Genomic DNA, 25,244 nt, shown 5'->3' with positions numbered 1-25,244 from the left:
CTCTCTGGACTTGGGAGCTGTGCTCATACAGCTCTGGTATGCACTGTACGTATCACTGGAGTCACTGTACGACGCAGTCTTATCTCATCTCAGGTTTATCAGAAAGCACATTACTGTCTCGTATGCTTTAGTGGCTCAGCTAATGATTGTTTCATTGATAGTTTAATTGTTTGGTCTTTGTTGTTAAAGTAAATAAAGTATGTGTTGCAATTTCCTAAAAAGAAACTTGAAAATATAATCAGTTTACTGTCACAGTTGAGTTAAACAGTTAATCAGTTATCAGAATATTTGCAGATCATTTCCTTTCGACAGATTGATTAGTCCATAAACTGTTTCAGCTCTGGTATGTTTCCAGCTCTCACGTGCATGTGCTCCTGTGTTGCGACACGTATAACAAAAAGTGTGTATGTGTGGCCTCCTCAGGTAGACGTCTGTGACACACACACACACATACACAGGTATGCATCCGCCAGCCCACACAAAGAAGCTCTGTGTTATCTACATGGAGTGTGTCTGGAGTGATGGCTCTGGTCCAGCAGGTGGTGTGTGTGTGTGTGTGTGTGTGTCATAGTGAATCACATACAGTGGTAGTACAGGTCATGCAGTGTCTCTGTGTAGTTTTTGCTTTTAAAATTTTAACAGTTTGATTACAATCTCTTTGATTGTACTCCTCTTCATCACCTTCACTCGTTGCCACGAGGTCGCAGCAATAAGCTTTGTGACTTGCAAAGCTTTTGCCCTGGGTTTTGCCTCAAAGGCTTTACAAGCCATTGGTGGATCTGTTGCACACTTTATAAGGACAAATTTCACTTCTGTCTTAGATGTAAAACAATCAGTCAATTAAATGAATAGAAAAGAAACTTAAACCAAAACAGTTTTGACTTTCGTTCAGTATGTCATGTTTGCCTCTGATTTGACTCCTCTGTCAAACCTCGTGCTGACCACAGTGATTTTGTCTTCACAGGTCCACCTCAGGTCCTGGACCCTGGAAATGGCAGCTTGTATGCCAGAGTGAGGAAGAAGAGTAGCGAGGAAGGAGCTTTGTTCTCCCCGACCACCAGCAGCCCCAGCCTCAGTGACCGAACTCCATCTGCCGGCAGTGATTCAGGCCTGTCTGTTGCCTCACAGGGACGGACTGCAGCGGGACAGAGGACAGAAGCCTCACAGGACAGGAGCACCCAGGCAGGGAGGCTGCTCCCTGGGCTGGACTTTGAGATTGCTCAGGATCTTCTGGAGATCATGACTGAGCTTGCTGCTAGTGGAGGGGAGGCGGGGGTGGCTGCAGATGAGTCTGGACTGGAACTCAATATCAATGGGGAGGCTTCGTCCAGCGAGAGGGAAACTGATATATTAGACGACGGAGGAGATGGTGAAGCAGCTCCTGCATTAGACATGCCCAACTCCAGCAGTGTCTGCTTCCTCTCCTCCAAGAACCTGCTTGAAACTCACACGGAGTACTCCACACACTCCTGGGTCAGGCAGCAGCAGATGGTTGATGTCGTCACTGATACCTACCTTGAAGTAGACGGAGGAGGGAGGGCCAACAGGGTGAGAGAAGAGAGGCCGTCACATCTGGTTGCTCCCGACGCGCCAACTCGAGGGATCAGCAGCAGGGAGTCGGTGCAGAGAAGGTTGGTGGACGAGGACGGCGCCCACCACGTCACACCGAAAACAGACGTTACACATGACATGCAGTCTGTCAGTAACACACACGCTTCGTCTTGCCAAGAGGAGGATTTGGCGACGTTAAACACAGACATTGACGAGTCTATAGAGCAGCTGAACCAGCTGATTTTGGATTTGGACCCCACTTTTGTTCCTGTTCCTACCCGCTGTGCCCCCCTGTCCCGCTCCACCTCCCTCCACACCAATGGTCTCAGCCACAAGGGAAACGCCCATCAGTCAGGTAAGACCAAATAAAATACATATAAAAAGAGGATCACAGCATCCTATACATCCAGCACCTTTTCTAAAGTGTACAGGATGAACAGTTAAACTGTCCACCACTTTGGTCTCTCAACAAAAATTACATGGGTTGGCGTGAAACATCTGTGATCCTCAGAGGATGAAACCTACTGACTTTGGTGATTCCCCTCAGTTATCCTCGAGTGCCGCTGAGGCTGACAGTATGATGATCCATTACTTTGTTTATGAGCTACCTGCGAAACTATTTCCCAACAGCCTCAGCTTTACAATGTGGTCAGTGCCAATTAGAAAACGCTAGCCCACGAACATGCTAAATTTAAATGAACATGCTGATATTAGCATTTAGCTCAAAGCCCTACAGTGCTAAGGTACAGCCTCACACTGGCAAGGCTGTGGACTGACAATGTTCAAGAAGCTGATATTATACAAAACCTCAGCAAAGCCATGATTTTGTGGATTGCTGCCTGTATGACTCAAAATGTATGTATTTTGGGTAAACTAACCCTTTGCCGTGGTTAATTACAACAGTGCACAGCACCTTTACACAACTCTACTTATACTGAGATGAAAAACGGTCGACTGTGAAATTATAAATAGCTGAAATGCCACAATAAATAACACACATGAGTGCCAACAAGCTGGTGGGCAGATGAGGCTTCAGTTCATCCTGCACACACAGAGAAGCATTTATAAATGGCTGAAGTGCTGCCTGATTGTGGAAATCTCCACCTGAGAGAGCGGAATACATCTGTGTTTGTTACAGGAGGTGTGTTTGTAGGTGTGTGGTGTTTGCTGAAAGGGTGGAAGCTTTTGGTTGAGCAGGTGGTGGTAGGAAATATACAGAGCTTGAAGAACAACTTGCATGAGTTAAGTGAGAGTGAAGACAGTCCAGTCTGACTTCTCACTGCTGTGAAACTCAGGATGAAGTCATGCCATCAAAACATAATCCTCTGACATAATTACATACAAAAACCAACAGTGTGAAGCAGCTGAATGGGACTAAGTGAGTCCCTTCTCATCAGCAAAGACTCACTCTAAGATGTTGACATCCATGAGGCATTGAGAAATGCTGTGGAAGGGGGATATTCTCACCAAGAGTTCTCATCAGCTCATAAAAGATTTAAAAGTTTTACTGTTTGGAATCCTGGTAAAATACTACAATATTCGAGCACTTCGGAAGCCACAGCTGCTGCCTGATTAATGCAAAGGAAAACCCCAGAATGTGTGTGGGCTCCACATCGCCTGTACTTTTGAACAAATATTTAATGGATTTGTGCAAGTGTCCTATATGATGCTGTGCAGTGAGGGACTCCGGCTGTCTGAGGGGGAGGGTGAGGGATCAGCCAGATGATCTGCAGTCCGTTGACTCTGAGGCCTCTGGATCACGAGGGTATATGATGCCTCACTGATAACAATCAGTAATTCAGCCTACAGTTTATAGCCAACTGTCTCTTGTTTTACAACCCGATCTTTGATAACATTACGTTTTTATAGCTCAATGATCTCCTCTTAAGATAACTACGCCTTTTTTTATTTTCTTCAACATGATTTCTGACCTTCAGACATCTGATCTCACGCAGGCTAAAGTATAATCTGCTGTAATTCATATTTAGTTTTGCCATTTTGAATCTGGAAACTTACATCATCGGACCTAACAGCCCCAACTTGACATCAGGTGTAAAGGTCAGGCAGAGACACTGACAGGAGGCTTGTTTCAGTGCTTGTCTTTGCTGGTTGAGTTTTATGCTTCTTACACCTCCCTCCTCTGTAAGCAGTTCAGCTGAAACTGGGAAATGTTTGCTGTCATGGTGGCATTTTAGTGCTCTCTTTTTATTTAGCAGTCAGGCTGCTAACTGCAGCTACCAGCAGCTGACAGATGAGCGCATGAGGGAACGTGATGGCAGAGATGGAAATGGACTGCAGCATGCTCACACTTCTGGTTGATGGCAGGCCAACAAAGTCAAGACGTCAAAACACCTGAACACTTGAACGTATCCCACTGATGAGGCCTGCTGTCCTGGCCCATGTGCCTCAGTGTCGCCTCTTCTTTACGTTCATTCTCACACACACGACAGATTTATTCCCTCTCATATCCACGGGAACGCAGCCAGGTGGAAGAGGTGCATTTCTGACGCGACCTCCACCCCTGATTCATGGGCTGTTTGAGCACAGTGGGTCATCGGCGTACCAGTGATGTCACCACTTCCCAGCTCTTTGCATACGGAGCAGCTGCTCCTTCAAAGCTAGCCTCCGAGCGGGAGCTCCCGACTGTCGAGCGGTGACGAGATATGACAGCTCCTGAATCAGGTCTGTCAGGGTCTGTGTGGCGGTTATCGGTGACCCGCAGCCATGTGCCACGCAGGGTTACGTTACTGCTGACATTTAGCCTCTAACCCTGTGTTTTTGTACGCCATCAGGTCAATGAGAGGTCTTGTGGTTCTTCTTCTTCTTCTTCCACTCGTGGAATGTGAGCACAGGAAGTGGAGCTTGTGTGTTTGTATGCATGTGGGTCAGAGAGTTTGTCGGAGGGCTGACGTTACCCAAGGGCACATCGTCTGAAGCAGTAACACTAATATTTCGCTGCTGAGTTACCATCTTTGTGAACGTGTGCTTTTCGAGGCGATGTCAGGAGGCAGGATTTTGTAAGCGATCAGGAATGCTTTTGAAGTTGGACACAACACTTTGCTCTCCACTGTGCTTGCATCATGCCATGTTTCTCCCTCTCATAATCTTCAGAAGAGAACAGCCCCCTCGCAAATACGACACCTGACACTGTAAAAACCTCGGTGGAAGCCCCCTCGGCCGGCCCCCTGGTGTAGGACAGTAACTGGATTAGTTTCAGTTGGACTAGCTCAGCCTTTCATGTACTTTGGAGATGATGGATGCTAACAATGAAAGCTGAGCTCACAATGTGCCATTCTGCTGTTTATAGTGGATATGCACAATTGAGTGCGGTCCCCTATATGGCAAAACTCTATCAAGTCACACACGTCAGACTCTGGTGCCTGTGCTGTGGCTCGTTGGTAGTGTTTCCATCCGTCCGGAGGCTGCACTTCTGCTATCATATCTGTTTTGATAGCTTTAGCTTCTCTTTCACAAGTTCTGATTTAATTTTAATTTGACTGGTAGGTAGCATTATGTGGCAGAAGTGATAGAAGATGGGATTAACCTGAACACGGTACATTAATACCACTGCTAGCACTTCTTCTTGCAACTCCAAACAGAACAGCATTATGAGCTTGTCTTCAGGGGAAAAACAAAAAACTGCTGTAACTGCTGCATTTAACAATATAGACTTCGGCCAGAATCAGTGGAAAGTGTGATCAAACATGTAATTGTAAGACAAGCTGAGGATTTCTGAAGCTTGTGCAGATATTGATATTTGAGCATCTGAAAGAATCTGCTAACAAATGCTCATTTTTTTAACAAGATCCATAACATAACCAAAAACCTCTCACGAGGATTCCTTAAACTGTTTCATAAAAGAATCCATTTATATGTATTTTATACTTTAACCTAAAGTGGTAATGTCTGGTTATTTATTGTCCGACATGTAGGCTGATCCCTCACAGGACTCTAATACTTTGCTTATCATGTCGTTGATTTTTTAAATCTTTTTTCAAAAACTGATTAGATAAAACGAAGCTGCGCAGTCTCTTTTTCCTCTTGATCTTTTTTTCTTCTCGTATTTGACAAGAACAACTGATTGTTCCAGCAGATGTTTTTCCGCCGTGATGTTCCACCATCTGGTCTGGTGGAGTCTCGCTCAGTCACACAGTCTCCACCCTGATGATAGCAGCAACACGCTGCTGATAATCATGTTGAGAGATGCTTTTGTCAGAGACAAACACGCTAAACATGAAACGTTGTCATCATCTTTTTGCTGCCAAGATGGCTTCCGGTCACATCAGATCACAGTGTCGAAACCGTTTTAATGTTATGGTTTTATAAAAGAGTAGACATAATTGTTAGTAGATATTTAATGTCATATGGGAAGACATGACTGACTCTTTAGATGAGTGTGTTTCAGATCATAATCTGTCTGACTGTCTGGCTCTCCCTTTCTGCCTTCCCCGCCCTCCACCCCCTCCTGTTATCTCTCTGCTCCTGATCAGGCTGGAGGCAGCAGAAGCAGGTCAGTGACGTGGTGGACTATGCTGGTCTCCGGAGTCCAGGATGGAGACGGGATGGTGCTCAGAGCTTCAGAGCCCCTCAAGTTCACAGTCTCTCCTTCTCATCAACTCAGGTAAACCTCACCTTACCTGACAGCCCCTCTGACCGCAGGGAACCAAACGTCACCCCGGCAAGCTAGAAACAGTGCCGTAAAATATAAAGTAAAATATCAATATGGGAATGCAAAAATACTCAGTCACAAGTAAATACTAAAGTAAAGTATTGCAGAAGTATCAGCTGTAAAATATACTTAGAGTATTAAAAGCACTCAGTCTGCAGTAAGTTTCTCACAGCCACAGCTGTCAAATAAATGTAAAAAAAAAAGTACAATATTTTCCATTGAGATGTAGAGAAGTAGACTCTGATGACAGAGTTATCACTGTAAGACCAGTTCCAGGGTCTCTGTGGAGACATCTTTTCTTCCTCCCTGCTTCTCTCTTCTTCTGCTTTTAAGAGTTTTCTGCTCTTATTCTTATGTCTGGGTGGCTTGAATGGCCTGACTGTTTACACCAAAACACAGACTGCAGCCACACACAGATCACAAGACTGATGTCTGCTGGTCTGCTGTTACCCCACAAAAAGACCGTAAAATCACTTTCCAGACAAACCCCTTATTTCTTTACTTACTTTCTTATTCTGTTGTTCTTTCTCAAAGCATCAGCATCTCTACAAATCCAACAGCGTGAACTATCGGGGACACACAGACAGCTGTGACGTCGTCCCTCCTACCCCAGCCTTCCCAGTGTCTCCTCCGACGCCCTACGGTAAGACGTCCTGTCAGAATGGACGCTCCTGGATGTGTCTGCGTTTTGGAATCTTATCAGCCTCTGCTTTCTCTTCACAGTGAAACATTTCTCAGAGTTTTCCCAGCTCAGAACCGCCAGGCAGTTGGACCAACACAGCTGGACACAAGGTACACAAGAGTGTGTGTGTGTGTGTGTGTGTGTGTGTGTGTGTGTGTGCGTGTGTGTGTGTGTGTGTGTGTGTGACCGTATACATGAACCCAGAGCTCCTGAATGCTGCTGGACAGGGTTGAAGAGTTGGCTGGAATGTCCTCTTGGCATAATATACCAAACACACACACACACACACACCTGGCCTGGCCTGTGCCCTCTTGCTATTGGCTGGATATGGGGGCATGGCTCTGTTTTTGGTAAGTCACATCTGATTAGAGGCAGTCAGATGGTTTGTTCCTGGACTTTTGCGCTTCTCATTTTTAGGTTTTATTTTTAGGTTTGTGGTAAAACAGAAGTTGATAAAAAGGACTGGGACTTCCTCTCAGACCCATGCAGGACAGCTGATACTGGATAATAATAGTGGACGGTAACAGAGGAAGAGACCACTGCTGGCAGGATGTCCACTCATGTCCTGTTCTGGGAGGGGACAGGAGGAGAGGGGAGGGTCTTTTGTTGCTGGGACATCCTGCCTGAGGAGATACACACCACACAGCTGCAGAGGGAATTGTCCAAAACACAAGTGTTTTTCAGTAGTCGTGTCTCATATCTGATCTCAGTGGCTGTCGTAGTTACAGATGATTTGTGCTCTTCTGCTGAGGAAACGACGGCGACATGGGTCGTGTTTATGACAGGTGGAAACTTGCTGATAAAAAAGTACACCAGAACTGGCAAATTCACTCAAACCGGATCAGCTCGCGTTTGACTGTCGAACCACTTGCAGGCTTCTGAGAAGGACTCATCTAAAAATATCCATACAGCATTAAATACTTTAAATAACATAAAACACCTTCGTCTGCGTGCGACCTCTCGTGGATGTGTGAGTGATGACTGTCAGGAAGTAATATGAGGTTGTTGCAGTGCTGACAAAAGACTCATAGAGGAAGTCAGAGTGGATTGTTGGGCTCCAGGGGCCGCAGTTAGTGTCCCTTTGTGATCATCCCAAACCTTTGGGTGATTTAATAAGCCTAAACTTAGAGGCTGAGGCATGAGATCAGAAATCACTCAAATAAATCACTTTCTCAGTGGTCAGTCTTAGTCTTAGTCTTGAAAGTTGTTTTGGAGGGCTTTGACAAACCAAATTGTGAGCCATACTGTGTCAAAGCATATGTTAAATGCTGTAAACTGAATCAGATGTAGATTACTGGTCAGCCTGTTAAAAATGTGAGCAATGCAGCTTATTGTGTCTGATTACTTTTCTCACAAATGTTTTAAATTGGGTAAAGCTAAAAAAAGCTGTAGAAAGATAAATTTAAACCAGACTAACTGAAGTTAGCCTGTTAGTCTGATAAGTTAGCAAGTCATAAGCTACCTAACATCAAAGTGGATTAATGTTAGCTATGATTTTCTCTAAGTGGGTTTATAATTGGAGGTGCGAGCTTACAAAAGGTGTCTGCTAGCTTGTTAGCATTAGAGCTAAATTAGTTCTTGAACACACGTAATGAACATGGTTGGGCGGGAGGTTATTAATTCATGACAGTGAAAATTCAAAGAAATTCAAGAGAACCAATCAAAAACAAGTGGAGTGCATGCTGTCCAATGAATGGAGTGTAGAGGAGGCTCCTTGTACACTCGATTGTGGCACTTGAATCTGTCCCAATGGCTTCGCTGACTGGCTTTGCAGAGGAAGATGCAGATCAGCAGAATGAAAGTTATGTGAGAAAAGCCTGAATTCAGATGTAACTGCAGATAATCAGAAAGTCATGTGACCTTCACCTGTTGTCATTCGTTCATTGTTAACAAAACCAATGTAGTATTTATAATGGCATTTCGCTCTGTGCTGGATCAGCTCTTTCTGTTAGTGAGCAGCTCTGCCTGTTTATTGTAAACATGTTTGTCGGAGCAGAGTGGCGGCAGGATGGAGAAGCAGCTGATGAAAGAATAATTATTCTCTCTCTTTCTCTCTCTGCTGGATGGACAGAAGGAATTAACAAAGGACACAGAATATCTGTAGTTCACTCACATTTTCTGAGAGGCCGACGAGAGTTTCCTGTTTCCCACATTGAAGGCAGAAGATAGCCTGAGAAACAATTTGCCACATCGGGACAGAAGCAGTCTGATTCCCTGTTTAAATTATTTTCGTATTTAATGTCTGCAGTCATTACTGTAATCACAGTTTGACCTCGGGCTGCTCTAATATGGGGAGTGATTACTGTGGACAGCAGCACAGCTCCAAACCAACAGCAGTCAGCCATGTGAACACACTGTGTTATCACCAGGCTAATCACACTGGGCACACTGGGATCCCATTATGTTGCTGAAGTATTCCAGTAGCTGATTTGGTGATTTGAGGTCAAAAATGTCCAGACATTTAGCTTAAAAACTCATAGACTGAGATTAAAACTGGGCGAGGTTTGGTGAAGTGTGTTTGACTTCAAAATTAAACTACTAAAAATACAGATTCATTTTGGACATTTAGAAGAGTAAAATTGCTTCAATGCACAGTGTTACGTGAGAAAATCGATATGCGGTAGAGGTAGAGCTGTGGTCAGGAAGCAGATAGCGGTTAGCATTAGCCTAGCTAATCATGAAGACTAGGAGCAGAGGGAAACAGCTAGTTTGGCATATTGCTAAGCTACAACATGCTAATTAGAGGATGTGACTTGTCTTCACACCAAACTAAGCTAACCACATTCTGGCTCTATTTCCATAATTTGTTTACAGACTTGAGGCAGCGAGTTGCTAACTGTTTGATGCTAGGCAGGTAGCGGTGGCTTTGTCAGACCTTCTCAAAACTGACAGATTCCTTTATCAGATGTTATGCGCACGAATTTAATCCATTATTTTCATAGAAATATTGACTGGTGCAGCTTTAGCGACAGAAGCATTTCAGGACCTTCATTCGTATCTGTATTTCAGTTCAAATTCAAATCAAAAACACTTTATTTCTATCCTTAGGGGGCAATTTGAAGGCACACAGAGTATTACAAATCAAGAACACAAAAACAGCTGTGCAACAAGGCATCAGTGCAGCAACGCAAAGAAAATGTAATTAATGTACGTGCGTACATAATAAAGTAAGTAATAATATAAATAATACAGTAAACAGTGAATATGTAAAACGTGGCTTGTAGCAGCATCATTTAAATCATCATTTAAGTGTAAAGCATTTACTTTTTTTGAATTGCACCTTTTTACTCATAAAATCACCAGATCTGTGCTGTGTACAGGGATTAATCAAACACACAAGCACCGAGTGTTTTGGATGACAAACGTGACATTTGATGAACCTCCACTTTGTCTGGCAATTGAATTCCTTCAATTGAAGAGAGAAACCATGACAACAGCAAAACTCTGATGTAATCATACGATGATGTATAAAGTTTTCAGCTTATGTCAACCGACTGGTGAAAGTCTTTTCATTCTTTTCCATCCTTTAGCTTTCATTATTTTGCCACTCATCAACCCGAAGATGAACTCTGCTGCTGTCTCCGCACTTTCATTTCCTCATGCAGCTCTAAAATGTTACGTAACGACTCTTCCTTTGTGTACTAGTGGCCACATCAAAATAAACAGCGATGTATGCAGGAGCTCTCAGCCAGCGGAAGCAGCTTTTCGCCAAAGGAATGTAGATGTTGTTATGAGCTGAGGTTTAGTGGACAGACACTTGACTGTCTGAAGCTCAGGGGTCAGGGGTCAGGAGAAAGTGCGTGGGAGTGCGCTGAGAGGACAAGGGAAACCTCTGCTCCTCCTTCAGAGGATTGGACTTGTTGTCAAAGATGAATGAAACAGTGAAGGTTCAAGTGCTGCTGTTGATCCTGAACAGGTTTTTGTGCAGAGAAAAGATTCATTACTCCAATTACAAACAAAATCAACAGTACATCAGCACTGGGGCAGTAACAACTATTTGGTCAGGTTCAGGGGGAAAAAGTCATACTTTGAAGTGAAGGACAACCGACCAGACGTTTGTATTTGACTCACTGGGAGTTAAAACAGGCTGATGGCTTCATGGTAGATGTCAAACTATTTAATGCAAGGATTAACAGGGGTGGTTGCTTTCTGGAGTTGTTAAAGATTTTTATTTCTATGATTATATGGGGATCGGCATGGTGGTGCAGTGGTTAGCATTGTTGCCACATAGCAAGACAGGTTCCAGGTTCAAATCCCAGTTCCTGTGCCTGCGTGGGTTTTCTCCGGGTACTCCGGCTTCCTCCCACAGACCTGAATACATGCACATTAGGCTAATTGGCCTCTCTACATTTCTCCTCAGTGTGAGTGTGTGGTTTTCTGTCTTTGTGTTTTGGCTCCGTGATTGACTGGCGACCAGTCCAGGGTGAACGCCGCCTCTCGCCCGTAGTCAGCTGGGACAGGCTCCAGCTCCTGCCAGGGGGAAGCAGAGACGACATACCGCGGTATAGAAAATGGATGGATGGATGATATGTGGTAACTGGCCGGTGGTTTCATAAACAAAGACTTTGAACTATTGCCGACAGACGGAGCTGATGTCCATTCTGGCTCATTTCCTGTGACACGGAGGTTAAAACAAGGCGCACAGCACATGCCTCCACTGAAACAAAAGAAACTCAACACAATTCAGTCAGGAGCTTTATGGTGTAATTTATGATGTGCTAAGATTAGACACATGGCAGGAGACAGTGTGCGCCTGCATGCCTTTGTCCCTGTGTTTGTGGCAAACAGATGGTGGGAGTGGACACACATGCCCTGACAGAGAGGCCATAGAAACCCCGAGACCCCCGCCCCTCCTCCTCGACCACCAACTCCTCTCTCTGCTCCATAAAAGGCCACACATGGCCTCTGACCCCACCGGAATGCACCATTCTGATTGGGTGAAAGTGCTCGCAGTGGCCCAGCAGGAACAATGCTCAGTGGTCAGTGAGAGGAAGAGGAGGGAGGGTGGGAGGGAAGGAGGGTATGAAGACATGCATGGAGGGGGGTGATTCTCTACCTCTTGTCCCCACCCTCCATACAAACCCAGAAGTCGAGCGGTGTCACAACAAGCGAGGAAGAAACGGCGAGCTCATTTTCGCATCTGTGGGACGAAAGGAATTGGGCATGGCGGCGGCAGGATCCAGCCCCTGACAGAGAAGAAAAAGCTTCAGGGAGTCTTTGGTTTTTCAGCAGACTGAAGTGAAAGACGGAGGAGGAGAGTTTGGTAACAGGGAAAGTTTCATCCACGCCGGGAAAAAGGACATACCAGAAAGAAAGAGATAGAGATTTTGGAAGCAGGAAGGTTGAAGAAGTGCGCTGTAAACAGGAAACCAGCACATAACGGGACACTTCAGAGAGAGAGTGACATCATGACTGCGTCTCTCGGTATGTACGTGCATGCACACATGCATCAGAAAGCTTGAAGCAGTGTGTGTATGAAACCCTCCAATGTCCTGATCTTTCCAAGCGGTTCATGAGCTTCAACAGCTTCTTGTCTGTCTCCTCCGCTTCCCCCGGCAGGCGTTGTCCTCGCTGCTCGTTCTTTCTCTTGTTTATGCTGCCTTATCTCTTTTGAAGAGCGCACACAAACACAGAAACACATCCCCTCTCTCCTCCAGCCGGCTGGTATTTGCAGACAGCTTCTGGAATTTTTCTGTCAGATGCCTCCCCTCCCCACCCACGCCCACACACACACACACACACACACACACACACATGTGAAAACTTTGCCTCTCTCTCACTTTCTGGAGCATGAAAAGACTTCTTGGTTGTCGTTGATCTGACGTTGTGAACTGCAGCATCTGCAGCTCGTCTCACACTTGGTGGGATGATGAGATGGTTTGTTCCACTGCTGCTGCATTCATGATCTCATCCTGTTAAAGGCTATTTTGGCTTCCATCTGCAGTCATTGAATGGCTGATGTATTGGCGGTTAAACGAGGGAGGCCGCCCCCTTTCTCTGCACTACTGACCTGAGTCGAAGCGATTCACGTTTCTGGATCTGTCTGAGTCTGTTCGTTAACTGATCCACAGAAACATAATCAGCAACAGTTCCGATAATCGATTAGTAATTCAGCTAAGCTTTCACACTGCAGTTATAGCATCTCATTTGTAAGGACATGCCAGTTTTATTTGACACAAATTGGGCAACACTTGGCTGTTTTCTACAATAATTTCCTCAGAAGATCCTGGAAATAATTTTATCAATGATGGCTTAAACAGACGCTGTGTTCAGTTCAGATTATTTGCCAGAGTAAATGAGTTAAGAAAGCAGGAAACTCTGATGCTAATGGATGAATAGCCAGTAAATATTTAAATGGAGCAGTTACTTCAGTAATATTCCTGTTTTCTTATAATTAGTTCCATGCTACATGTGGTGAGTCTTTCCAGGAGACATCAGAGGAATTTACTGTGAACATATTAGGAAAGCCAGTAAACCATCAGGGGCTCATTGAGAAAATAACTGGCAAGTGAATCAGTCGTGAAATGTGCGCAGCCGTGAACATAACACAACTTTTTGCTTTGTTCTGACTCTCTGATTGGTGAACTGTTTCTCAGTGGGCACAGCAGCACACCTGTTTGAGTTTCTGCATGAATCAGACATGTGGCTGTCGATTCAGAGGTTTACATTTCTGCCGCTTTGGCATTTCTTTTGGCGTGTTTTGATGCAGTGCTGTTGTAGGTCTGAACACAGCCTAACAAATACAGCTGGAGGAAGGAGAGCGAGAAACGACCTTAGAACACCAAAATCCCCCAAAATATGGTAGGTTGATCGATAATGAAACACATGAAGCCACGAACATGACTGACTGATTTTTTTTGGCTGATGTTTGGAGAAAATGCGTCAAGTTATTGATGAGTGCTGCTGGGAGACACCGTACAGACGCCTGCTGTGTGAGAAACATTTGGCTTTTAAAGGGCGGCAGGAACTTAAGGGCAAAGAGGCAGAAAACTTAAACCACAAGGATGGAAAATGTTGACAACGCAGTGGACAGAAGGCCAGTCCAAGGCGCCGAGACCAAAATGGAAAAAGGCAAACGAGGATTTTGTTCCTTAGAGCATTAATCAACAAATGGTCTGCTGTGTGACAAACCCAGCCTGTGTGAGACATTCCAGAACATCGACGGTCCAACATGTGATGATGTCATGGTGTCTGGTATATCCGCGCTACAGCACGCAACATGACAGGACATGTGAAACTGCAGGAAGTACAGCAGAAATATGTAGTCAGAAAAAGAAAATAGGCTGCGTTTGTTCCTGCACGTTCAGCTGAACAGCGTCATTTTCATTCAGTGTGAGTGATGATTCTGACAGGTGGGCAAAGTTGTGTTTCAAAGGAGACCAAAACCATGCCTGTATTTTCAATTTACTTTGGGCATGCCAGGGATTTTAGGATAAGTTTACATACATTTTCAGGAAAGGTAATAATTATCCGCATTTCACTGTGAAGCAGGTCCTCGTTATGAAGTCTAGTTACTGAAATGTAACCTGGATGGCACTTTTCACCCAATTTTGGTCGGTTTTAACCGCAGCGGGTAGACTTTGACGATCTCTCATGACGCTCATAAAACAGTCAAGAACAAAACCAAACTTAGTGATCAAAAACGCAGAGAGAAGCTGAGCCTCGTGTGTCGTTCCATACGGGCCAGTTAGACGGAGCTTCCTGCAACACGCTCACACGTTATAACGACCAAGACCAACACCCACCAGGAGAACTACTCACGGTCCATGATCACTTCTCCACATGGGTAAAAGTCTGAGGAATTTCATTTCAGCTTCAAAACCTGATCAAGTGTCTGGGCCGTTTCTCACCAGCTTCACACGCGAGAAACGCTGAAATTCATTTTGAGGTTTCAGGAAACTCCACAAACCACACATCCAATGTGTGTGACGACTGAAATGAGTCAGACAAGCCAGCAGTATTTGTGACTGCGGTTTGCAAAGCCCTCAGCTCATTATCAGGATACTTCAGACATCAGTTAACGCCTCAGTGTTGACAGTATTCTCTCTCATAACCTTTACACGCCGCCTTGTTTACCGTTACCCTTCACCCTGTTTTCTCCCTCCACTCGTCTGCTGTGTTGTTATGCTTCCCTCCCTCCTCAGCTGGCTCGTAACCTGGCCTCTCCGCTGCCACTTCACTGAGTCGATAAAGCTGTCCATCCAAACACCCAGAAAGAGCTGAGGAATCTGATTTATAGTAGTTTGTCCTCCTTTGCAGAAAAACGCCCTACTTGGACACTCGAAGCTTCTATAGGAGGCAGGAAGACACTGCAGGGTGTGAGGTTGATTGATTTATTTCTCCTGGAAGATCACTCAGTGTTTCTTAAAGTTCCACTAATGAATATTTTACTACCAAAGGATCATATCCAACGACCGTCATGTGAAAGGGGTTCCCCACAGGGACGACCCCACGATGAATTACCACAAACTGTGCAACTTCACAGCCTCTTTAAGCATCTACCTTTGGTCTTACTGTGCATTTACTGTGTAGTTTAGCCTCAGTGCTGTCCACTGTACATGACCTGCCCGGCATCAAACACATTTAGACACTAGCTGGCAAAGATGGAGACTAAAGTTTGCGATTTGGACTTGGACACCAAGCGAGTTGAGCCTTGACTTGAGACTCGTCTTCAAAAAACTTGAGACTTGCCTTAAGAAGACATCTAATGAGCTGAATGTCTTTTTCTCATTTGTCATGACGCGTGATGCAAAAGATCTGCTAGTGTGCTGGACTGAGCACATCAAACTTTATCAGACACGTGAAAACAGACCTGACAGGTGAATCGATTCGTAATGTGAAAGTTAAAGCTCACTCAAGCACTGGACGCCTTCACAGGCTTCTTTCCTGTTTGCATTTGCACCACCAGCAGAAAGGGGAAGTGACGTAAACCCGTTGGTTGGAACACCCTAACTTAGCCCACTTATTACAGAGCAGAACCTCTATGAAAAGGTTCCTCCAGTCTGAAAAAGACTTTTGTTGGAAATCTGACCATGATGGCTGAGTAATGTGGACTTTGAGTGGGCCTCAGGATCACAGCAGGTGTATTCCTCCTCGTAGTGTTTCCTCTTAGGGTTGCCTTCATCCCCCTGAGATGCTGCAGCCGGTGATCACTGTGGACAGCTGTAACATGCCTTAGACCTTCAGTCCCGCCAGCCTCTTTGTGTGTGTGTGTGTGTGTGTTCGCACTCACATTCCTGTTGAGTCTGCAAACCCCCTGCTATCCTGCATACCTCTGTGTGCATCATTGTAAGTGTGTAGGCTCAGCCTTCAGTCCACTGCGACGCTTGGTGGAGGCTGAATGTGTGGATGCGTGAGAGTCAGAAATGAACTGCGATGAAGAGGAAGTAAAGGAGGAGGAGGAGGAGGAGGAGGAGGAGAGTTTCTTGGTCACAACACAACAGGAGCAACATCCCGACCGCCTTGCCTTTCATATCATCCTGCTTCTGCATCAACACACCAGTAGAAATATTAGCATCACCTCGCTGTGGTTTGATTGGCTAATGGAATTATTTCTGCACCAACCAAAGAAAGTTTAAACACATTTTCAGTCTGAGCCCTAAAACTCACTTAGTGCAATCAGCAAAGTGTGCGTGTGTGTGTGTGTGTGTGTGCGTGTTATTGTCTGGTGGAGGTTGCCAGTCGTGCCCACGTGGATCTGTGCCATCTGGAACTGAATTTGCACGCTTCAACCCAAACTGAAGAGAAGCTTTGTGCTGCACAAGTGAGGATAAAACAATAGACGGAAAAACACGGCTGAAAAACCTGAAGGAGAAAAACATTCACAATGCAATAATGTTTTTCAGGTGTTTATATGTTTCTGTTTGAGTCTGCACACATTTACTAAACTAAACTTAGGGACTTTTACATTGGAAAAAACTGGTTATTGGTTCCCCTATTTCACACTTGGCACAGACAGCCTTTCTCTCCAGGTTTCTTCATTAACACATGCCAAGCAGAGAGCGAGTAGCTATGGATACTGTACAGCGTGGATTCAGAGGGTGAAAGGTGCGTCAGGGTGTACTGAGGACAAGTAGAGCCTGGTCTGAGATCAGAGGTCAGGGTGGGGTCAGCTGGTGTTGCCACAGTTTGGGCTCTTCTGTAATTAAGTGGATGAGCTGTGCTGCAGCAGATGTGACAAACCACAGCGAGGAGAATCGGCCGTGGGAACACTGAGGGACGAAGATCATCTGCTCTCTGCGGGTCGTCCCGAGAGAGAAAGACTGTCAGGGACTGTGGGAACATGTGAGGAATCCTGCAGCCCTCAGTGCATTCCCCTCAGCTCGTGTTTGTTTTCCTCAAGCACCAACAACAACTTTAATTACGTGCATTTTCTGGGCTGTGCACGACACTCTGACCGCCAGCGATCAGATTTCTGCTCCGGTACCCAGATTTTCTGCTAATGTGGGGCACTTAAAGATCCGTCTCAAGCTCGCAGACTCAAGATGATTTCAAACACTGCTGATATTTAGTGTTTAAAATGTGTGATTCTGTCAGTACTTTCCGAGCGGGACCACACTAGTGAATGAGAGAGACATTCCAGAGCAGCTGATGTTGAGTCACCAAGCCACCTGGTGCATCAGATAGTCCATGAGGGTATCAGATGGCACCATACCATCTGAATAGCAGGCTAACGTGTACGAAGCATGTGGGAATTAACACCACGGAGGCTCAGGGACTGTTAACAGAAAGTGGTGTCCAATAAAATGACAGCCAGACAATATTCTGTATTGGTGAATATCAAAAGTACGCATTAATTGTCTCTAAAGGGAAATACTCATGCAAAGTATATGTGTCACTTTGAACATATTCTGTATGCTGTCAAACACTCAGCTTATAATTATGTTTTATAAGTTGTGCACGCAGCAGCTGCTGCAAAATTCTCACTTATGGAGACCTGATACACCGTACATAATGTTGGCACTGCAGAAAACCGTGTGACAAACTTTGAGCCGTGGGAAAGTCATAACAAACCATTTGGAGGAAGAATTCAGATCTTTGACCTCAGTTCTAAAGTAAAAAGCCCCAAAATATTAATTGAACAATGAGTAATTTATTAAAATATCAACTAGAATCACTACCTAACAGTTTTATTCCTCCACACACTAGTCCAGTTCACAACATCTGACAGAGAGCTTCGTCACCTGAAGCTCAGAATCATCAACCCACTGAGCTGGTGGTGGACCACAAAGCTTCAGATGTGGATGCTGCTGCAGAGAAGCTGCAGACTAAAGCATGGAGGCTTCATACACACACACAGTCAACCTGACAGCACAGAAGGTCAACACGATCAGCACAGTTTGAAGGTGGACACCCGAGATTCGAGTCACCAGTTCAGTCTGTGAGCACATGTGAGATCTGGTCCCAATCTGCCCTTCAGTTCCTGAGTTCTGCTGCTGAGTGATGGACAGAAGACATCATGATGTCTCAGTGAAGCTGACCTTTGACCTTCTGGATTGAAAATGTCATCACCTTGACCTTTAAATCATTTTGTGCTCCTGTAGCTGATAATGAACACTCGTGCTTATAAAAAAATGTGCTTAAATTCTGAAAGTAAACAGCCGCTTTCTGTGAGTCATGATCTTACAGGCATTTTGACACGATGAGAACAGTTAAACAGTTCCTCCACCTCAGAATGTCTGAATGGACAGAAGGAGAGGAAGGGGGGAGGAGGGGGGAGGCTGGGGGGAGGCTGCTGCCAGCTCGAACAAGGAGCTCTTTATAACGATCGACTCTACGTGGTGACTCATCGTACTTCACAGGCCCGTCTGTGGCCTGAAGAGGCCTGCCCTCGTGTTTGCTGAATGACACAGTGTGTGGTCAGAGTGTCAGCATGTCATGTCGGGATGTTTGGAGTGTCGTCCCTTCGGCGTCACACCCCTGCGTCTGTCGTACGCTGCTTCATCAAACTTATGGACAGATGTGCCTTATGGGGAAGACTAAGATGCACACACTCCAGACGCAGGCTGTAAGACGCAGATTAAAGAAATGAAAAGCATTTCAGGAAGTGAGCTTGTCATTCCGCCTTATTTCCTGTCTTTCATCCAACTGTAGACACACATATGACACTCAAAGACTGATGGGATTATTATTTTCATGAGGTGATAGACTCCTCTAGTTGACACGTTACCACACTGTGAAGACAGATGAAATGGGAACCTGACATTGTTAAAAATCTGATTTCCACTTGGGAGGAAGGAAAGTAAAGTTGACGTGAGGTGAAAATGGTGTTCAGGAAAAGGTTTGCTATATTTCATATCTTTCTTATTGGCTAAAAATGCCACTTGCAGCCAGGAATCACTCCCTGAATGACTAAAGGCTGAAGAAAACTGCCAGATTTCTGTCAAAAATGACAAGTGAGTTTCCACTCTGCCAGCACACGTTGATGGTTTTATAGTCCAAACAAAGGCTGAGACACCAGAGGTACCAGTTAGCAGCAGTAGGCAGTTATTACAGTTTATGGAACCAAGTCACATCCTGGGAATTTTTACAGTACATCTGTCCAGTATTTCAGAGCTGTGCAGTAAAACATTATTTTTATGGGTGTTGAGTTTTTTTTTTTTTTTTTTTTTTTTTTGTCAGATTCCCGCAGTTTCCTGGACAGCATGAACCACGGCGGCGGCTCCACAGAAGGAGATCTGTTCAGGTCGGAGGTGTCGGTGACTCCTGCTTCCTGTCAGAGGATCTTTGACTCCATGTGCTCTGTGTCATCAGAGAGCCCCCTCCCCCACACTGACAGGTAAACGTGGCGGCAGGCTCACGGCACGGCGTGTTGCGTTAAGCAGGAATGTGTTTTTACTCGCTGGAGTCACGACTGACGGCTGGTGATTTAATCACAAACAAGCCAAACAAACGTTCGATTAATCACATGACATTTTTTAATCACCCGTACGCCTACTCCCACATGCACTCCATTCTTTCAAACAGATTTCTACTCGCTCAGCATTTAAAGTATGTCCACCTCTAATCCTCCCTCTGTGTATCTTGTAGCTCCACTCCTCCTCCTCGGACTCCAAACTCCCTGAACTCACCGTACCCTCGCCAGCCCTCGCCTCCTCTCTCCCTCAGCACTCCCAATGCCCACAGCTCCCCTCGGGGGACTCTGAAAGGCCTCGGTGGGGGAGACAGGGAGACGGACAGCACAGACTTGTCCTCGTTGTTGGGGAACGGCGGCCTGGAGCACAGCCTGCTCGAGGCCATGGAGGGCCTCGGGAGTCTGAACCTCGGGGGACACCGGGGCCTCCCTCCACTGCTGCCTGAGAAGAGGAGAGGAGGCGAGGGGGGAGAGTTCAGCTCCCACTCCCCCTCTCTAAGCGGGTTTTCCAGCCCTCACAGTGGCAGCAGTATCAGCATCCCGTTCTCGTCCCCCATAACTCCTGACCCCCTCAGAGGACTCAGTGGGGCCCCGTCCCCTGGAGCAGGTAGACTGTCCCAGATCTCTTCCTGTCTCTGACTGTGGCTTTGATACTTTGATTTATTCCATTTTTTTACTTTCTTTTGCTGGAACTCGCTCAGCCTCTGGCCTTGTCACCCAAACGAAGCTTCTCAGTCTTATAAAGTCACCAGAACAGAACAATCCCTGATCAAATACCCAAAACTAACCGCTGGGTTTGTGGATTGTGCTGGCAACTCGACGCTTCATGGTAGAAACAAGCATTAAAGTCACCTCATGGATTTGATTCAGGGCCAGAAGAAAAACTTCACCTAAGTGCATCCCTGGCTACATGCTACATGCTAAAACAAGACCCAGCTGCTATAAGTTTTTTTTAAACAAATGTTGAGGTTACTCTACAAATAAATAATGTTAAACATAACGGGAGTTAAGTAAGAATAAAGTCAAATAACATGAAAGGCGTTTAATATGTTTTAAAAGAATAACCTCATACTTGTCACACAGGTGAAAATAAATTACAGTAAAGTCTGTGGATTAAGGCAGGTAACTTTGTTACTGCAAGTACAAGTTGAGTTTTTCAGCATTTTTACTGCTTTGGGGGTTAAAGACAGAAAGTTAACACATACATGTGAAAAAAAATCTTGGCATGTAAAACTGGAACTCTCTGCATGGTTGGATATAAATAAGTTGAATGATAACACATCTGTTTGTCATCTGGCTGCACTCACTCATTAACTCATTAAGTGTCTCACGTTATTTCTTCTCTGCTGCCGCGTCACATTTGGGCTAAAAACAATCTAATGTGCAGCCTTAATCTGTTTCTCGCAGACTTCGGGAGTAAGCAGGACACTGTAAAGTTTGTGCAGGACACTTCCAAGTTCTGGTACAAGCCCGACATTTCCAGAGACCAAGGTAAATATTGGTCTTGGACTGCAGAGCCTAACGGCCACTTGCATCCAGATAACACGTCCTTGTGCAAAGGTTTGCTCCTTGTGCAGTGTGATGATTTGGCTTATTTGTGTTTCCTCCCCCTGCTGAACAGCCATCGCGGTGCTGAAGGACAAAGAGCCGGGCTCGTTCATCGTCAGAGACAGTCACTCATTTCGTGGGGCGTACGGGTTGGCCATGAAGGTGGCCACGCCGCCGCCGTCTGTGTTACAGCAGAGCAAGAAAGGTGAGCTGTAAAAAGTGACCAAGTGCTCTGATTGTCCTGCATTTGACCTCTGCCTTCAGTCTCATTTATCATTAAATTAATTTTCTGACCCCTCATGGAGTTTTCGCTGTCTGTACCGTAGGAGACCTGTCCAATGAGCTGGTGAGACACTTCCTGATTGAGTGCACGCAGAAAGGAGTCCGTCTGAAAGGCTGCCCCAACGAGCCGTACTTTGGTGAGGACACCTGAATCACTTCTCACACGTTTGGTGCTGGTTTATCTAATTCTAATTATTTGAGATGTCTTTCATTTTCATCTCATTTTATTAATTAAACCAAATGTATGGTTTCAATTAGACCAAACATGTCAGGATTAAAACTTAACTTAATTATCTGATGTTATAAAAAGGAGGTAAAGTGTCATGACTGACAGCTGAGCGCTGTTCCTGATTGGCTCAGATGGATGTGTGGGCGGGAACTTGATATTGTGGCTCCAATTCCCAATCATAGACTGTGGCTCCAAATGATGTCATCACAACAAAGATGGCAGCACTGGTATCCAGGATGTTTCGGCTTCACTTTTGTACAGTTTCAAAAACCACAGCCACAATCTTACAAAAACTGTCCATCTGAGAATTAGTCCAAGGATTAGACCCTGTCTGCCATTTCTGCATGCAGTAATCTCAATCATACAAAAGTTATTATTTATGAAGAGTAAAAAGAACAACATTTCCTTTGTAGAGGCAAAGCACCAAACAGCACTAATAGTAATAATACCACTGCTTTCCACCAACCGCGGGCCTGGACTGCTGTTTTTCTGGTACAGTAAAGCCCAGTCAGTCCAGTTAACTGTTAACAATCCACCAGGGTGGACACAGTTGGGTTAGTGCAGGACAGGAGCTCAGGATCACAATGTGTTTCCTCTGCTGCCCTCTACTGTTCAGTACAACGAGGTGCAGCTCGCTCAGTTTATCTTCACACGATCGCTGACAGTCAGCCTGTTAGTCACTCAGCCTGGGCAGCACTTTATTCACCACAAATGTATTTTTGTTTTCCTGTTAGGAAGTCTCACAGCTCTGGTTTGTCAACACTCCATCACCCCTCTGGCTTTGCCCTGTAAACTCATCCTGCCTGACAGAGGTAAACTGTGTGTGTGTGTGTGTGTGTGTGTGTGTGTGTGTGTGTGTGTGTGTGTGCTACAGACGCATTGCTTGCACGCGTGTGAACCGTGCACAGATTCACTTTGTGTGTTTCTTGGTCAGTCGCTCTCAGATCTCGCTGTGTTTCTGCAGACCCGTTGGAGGAGCTGAATGACTCGTCTGCGCAGACGTCGACAAACTCAGCGGCTGAACTCCTCAAACAGGGCGCAGGTACGACACACACACATACACAAATCTGTGTGTCTGTTTGACTTGTGTGTGCACAGTGCAGTCATTTATTATCTACACACACGCTGCATCCAATGAGACTTCAGGGAAGGTCTTAACCACTACGAAACCACTACAGTGTGTCTTTTTTGGTGAACTTTTCCTTTATTTTGTGTGCGTTTGTGTCACTGTGCAGCGTGTAACGTGTGGTACCTCGGCTCTGTGGCGCTGGAGTCACTGACGGGACATCAGGCGGTTCAGAAGGCGACCACGCTGACGCTCTCCATGGACCCGCCACCGGCGTCCACCGTCGTCCACTTCAAAGTGTCGGCTCAGGGGATCACGTTGACTGACAACCAGAGGAAGTGAGCGTTCATACGTGTTCAGTCCACACACACACACGCACACACACACACACACACGCACACACACACGGACGTGCTCTCACAGGAATCCACATGCTCACACGCAGACTGTCGTCCTGCAGGTTGTTCTTCAGGAGACATTACGCAGTGAACACGGTCATCTTCTGCTCTCTGGACCCGCAGGGCAGGAAGTGAGTACCCAGACGTCAGTGACACGAATGTGGTTCTTTATGTTCTCATAGAAACCGCTGGAAAAATATGAGAAAACACAGTGTGGTTCATGTGACAGTGTGGAGTCTGATATTAGATTAGAACAAACAACAAAGTGACATAAAATTGGGCTACTGTGTTATTACTGTCTGCTTCCAGTCAACACAATCACCAGAAAATGTTGTCAACATGACGATGTCAACATTTATATTTAATGTCGCCATAAACAATCAATCGATCTGATGGCCAATCACAGTGCGATAACTTTGTCATTCTGTCCCAAACAGATGGACAAGAGACAGCGGGTCCACTGCAAAGTAAGTTTCTCTTATTGACTGCATGTCTTTCATTGCTCCACCCTGCTGACGTTTTTTATCACATGTATTTGTTTGTATGAATGAACTGCATCTCTTTTCACACTGCTGGTCATTTAGGAAGTCAGAAGCAACAGAAGCAATAAGCAGCATCATTAAATAACTGGAAAAATAAGCAGGTCTCGTATGTCCTCACACCCACGCAGATGGAAAGTGAAGTTTCTCAGTCCACAACACTTGGAAGCTGCAGGCCGCGTGAAGAGATTGGAGTTAAATGTAGTGAAAGTAGGTGGAAAGTCTCCCTGCTGCTGTGAAAATGTTTCCTGTCTGTCTGTCCCGTCTCTACCAGGATCTTTGGATTTGTAGCCAGAAAATCTCAGAGTGAGACTGAAAATATGTGCCATCTGTTTGCTGAACATGACCCCGAGCAGCCGGCCAGCGCCATCGTCAACTTTGTCTCCAAGGTCATGATTGGGTCACATAATAAGAAGTGAGGAGAGAGACTCGCTGCAGAGGGAAGAAGAACACAGACTGGAGATCGAACTCCGACAGCAACTTTTCCTCCCAAGAGCCAAAAACCTGCAGGTCCTGGTCCCATCAGTCCATCCTGCAAGGATAAACTGGTTTATTTTGTACTGAGTGCACTGCAGGAGGCTGCCACCAGGGGGAGCCATGACTTTCATGACTTTTTCAACTTAAAGTCGTCATCGGGAGCCTCTTACTCCTCTCAGATGCGTCCTTGGACATTTGGATAAACTTTGTATAAAATCGGAGTCACTTTCCCTTCAGACGATCTAGTAAGGAAACTGAATCTGGTCACATGTCAGACTTACTCTACATATCACACTTTGACATTTAACTTCTGATTCAACTTGGAGAACATACCAGATATTCTGCACATATTTTAAAAAAATGACTAAAACCCTGAAACATTTTCTTTTGTTGTTATAAATGTGTAAATCGGGTTTTCCTCTGCGCAAACCGCAGGACCGTTTTTAGACGTTAAAGCAAAGTCAGCAACGTGGTCGCCTTGTACTTCAGATGGATTTATTGTGTTGTGTTTATTTTATTTATCCCTTTTTACAGATGTCTGAACATCCTTCTTTTTCCTAAATATACTTGTCATATATTTTTGTATATTAACAACTACTGTACATTAGGATTAAACTCAGTGTACCTTAACGTGTATACGAACGTCACATATTGTTGTAGGAAGAATATGACGTAGTATTTTACATAGTAGTAAGATACCACTGGCCATCTATACTTGTTGTATTACTAAAACAGATGTTAATATGTTCCTTTTACAGTAACACGGTGATACAGATTTATGTACAGTCACTGTGCCATGAAAACGTGATTCTGATTTCCTCTAACAAGAGATCAAATACACCCACTGTGATAACATGTCAACATTTTAGTCCACCTCAGTGTGTTTTCCTTTCACAGCTTCCCCGAGTCATTGAAGTTATCTTGGTGATCACACAGCAACTCTGAGGAAA

The 25,244-nt window shown here is 45.2% G+C and overlaps 1 protein-coding gene across 5 annotated transcripts in view; it reads left to right on the top strand.

Annotated features, from left to right (window-relative positions):
- The window catches only part of si:ch211-191a24.3 (tensin-3), a 38,063-nt gene extending 13,139 nt beyond the window's left edge, over positions 1 to 24,924 (top strand). For 3 of the 5 annotated variants that reach the window (XM_046391810.1, XM_046391813.1, XM_046391814.1), the window contains 15 exons: positions 965 to 1,906; positions 6,042 to 6,172; positions 6,755 to 6,863; positions 6,944 to 7,012; positions 19,524 to 19,680; positions 19,932 to 20,362; positions 21,163 to 21,246; positions 21,377 to 21,508; positions 21,630 to 21,722; positions 22,549 to 22,626; positions 22,749 to 22,856; positions 23,050 to 23,218; positions 23,341 to 23,409; positions 23,716 to 23,745; positions 24,092 to 24,924. In XM_046391810.1, coding sequence (XP_046247766.1) covers positions 965 to 1,906; positions 6,042 to 6,172; positions 6,755 to 6,863; positions 6,944 to 7,012; positions 19,524 to 19,680; positions 19,932 to 20,362; positions 21,163 to 21,246; positions 21,377 to 21,508; positions 21,630 to 21,722; positions 22,549 to 22,626; positions 22,749 to 22,856; positions 23,050 to 23,218; positions 23,341 to 23,409; positions 23,716 to 23,745; positions 24,092 to 24,236 — 2,747 coding nt within the window. In that variant the 3' untranslated portion in view covers positions 24,237 to 24,924. Of the gene's footprint in view, positions 1 to 964; positions 1,907 to 6,041; positions 6,173 to 6,754; positions 6,864 to 6,943; positions 7,013 to 19,523; positions 19,681 to 19,931; positions 20,363 to 21,162; positions 21,247 to 21,376; positions 21,509 to 21,629; positions 21,723 to 22,548; positions 22,627 to 22,748; positions 22,857 to 23,049; positions 23,245 to 23,276; positions 23,410 to 23,715; positions 23,746 to 24,091 lie in introns of those variants that run through there. The other 2 variants (XM_046391811.1, XM_046391812.1) reach the window with 2 other exon arrangements.
- The last annotated feature ends 320 nt before the right edge of the window (positions 24,925 to 25,244 follow it).

Source organism: Scatophagus argus, chromosome 6 (assembly GCF_020382885.2).
Source record: "Scatophagus argus isolate fScaArg1 chromosome 6, fScaArg1.pri, whole genome shotgun sequence".
Taxonomy (NCBI): Eukaryota; Metazoa; Chordata; class Actinopteri; family Scatophagidae; genus Scatophagus; species Scatophagus argus.
Note: the sequence above shows the minus strand (reverse complement) of the source record. Positions and strands in the feature narration are given on the sequence as shown.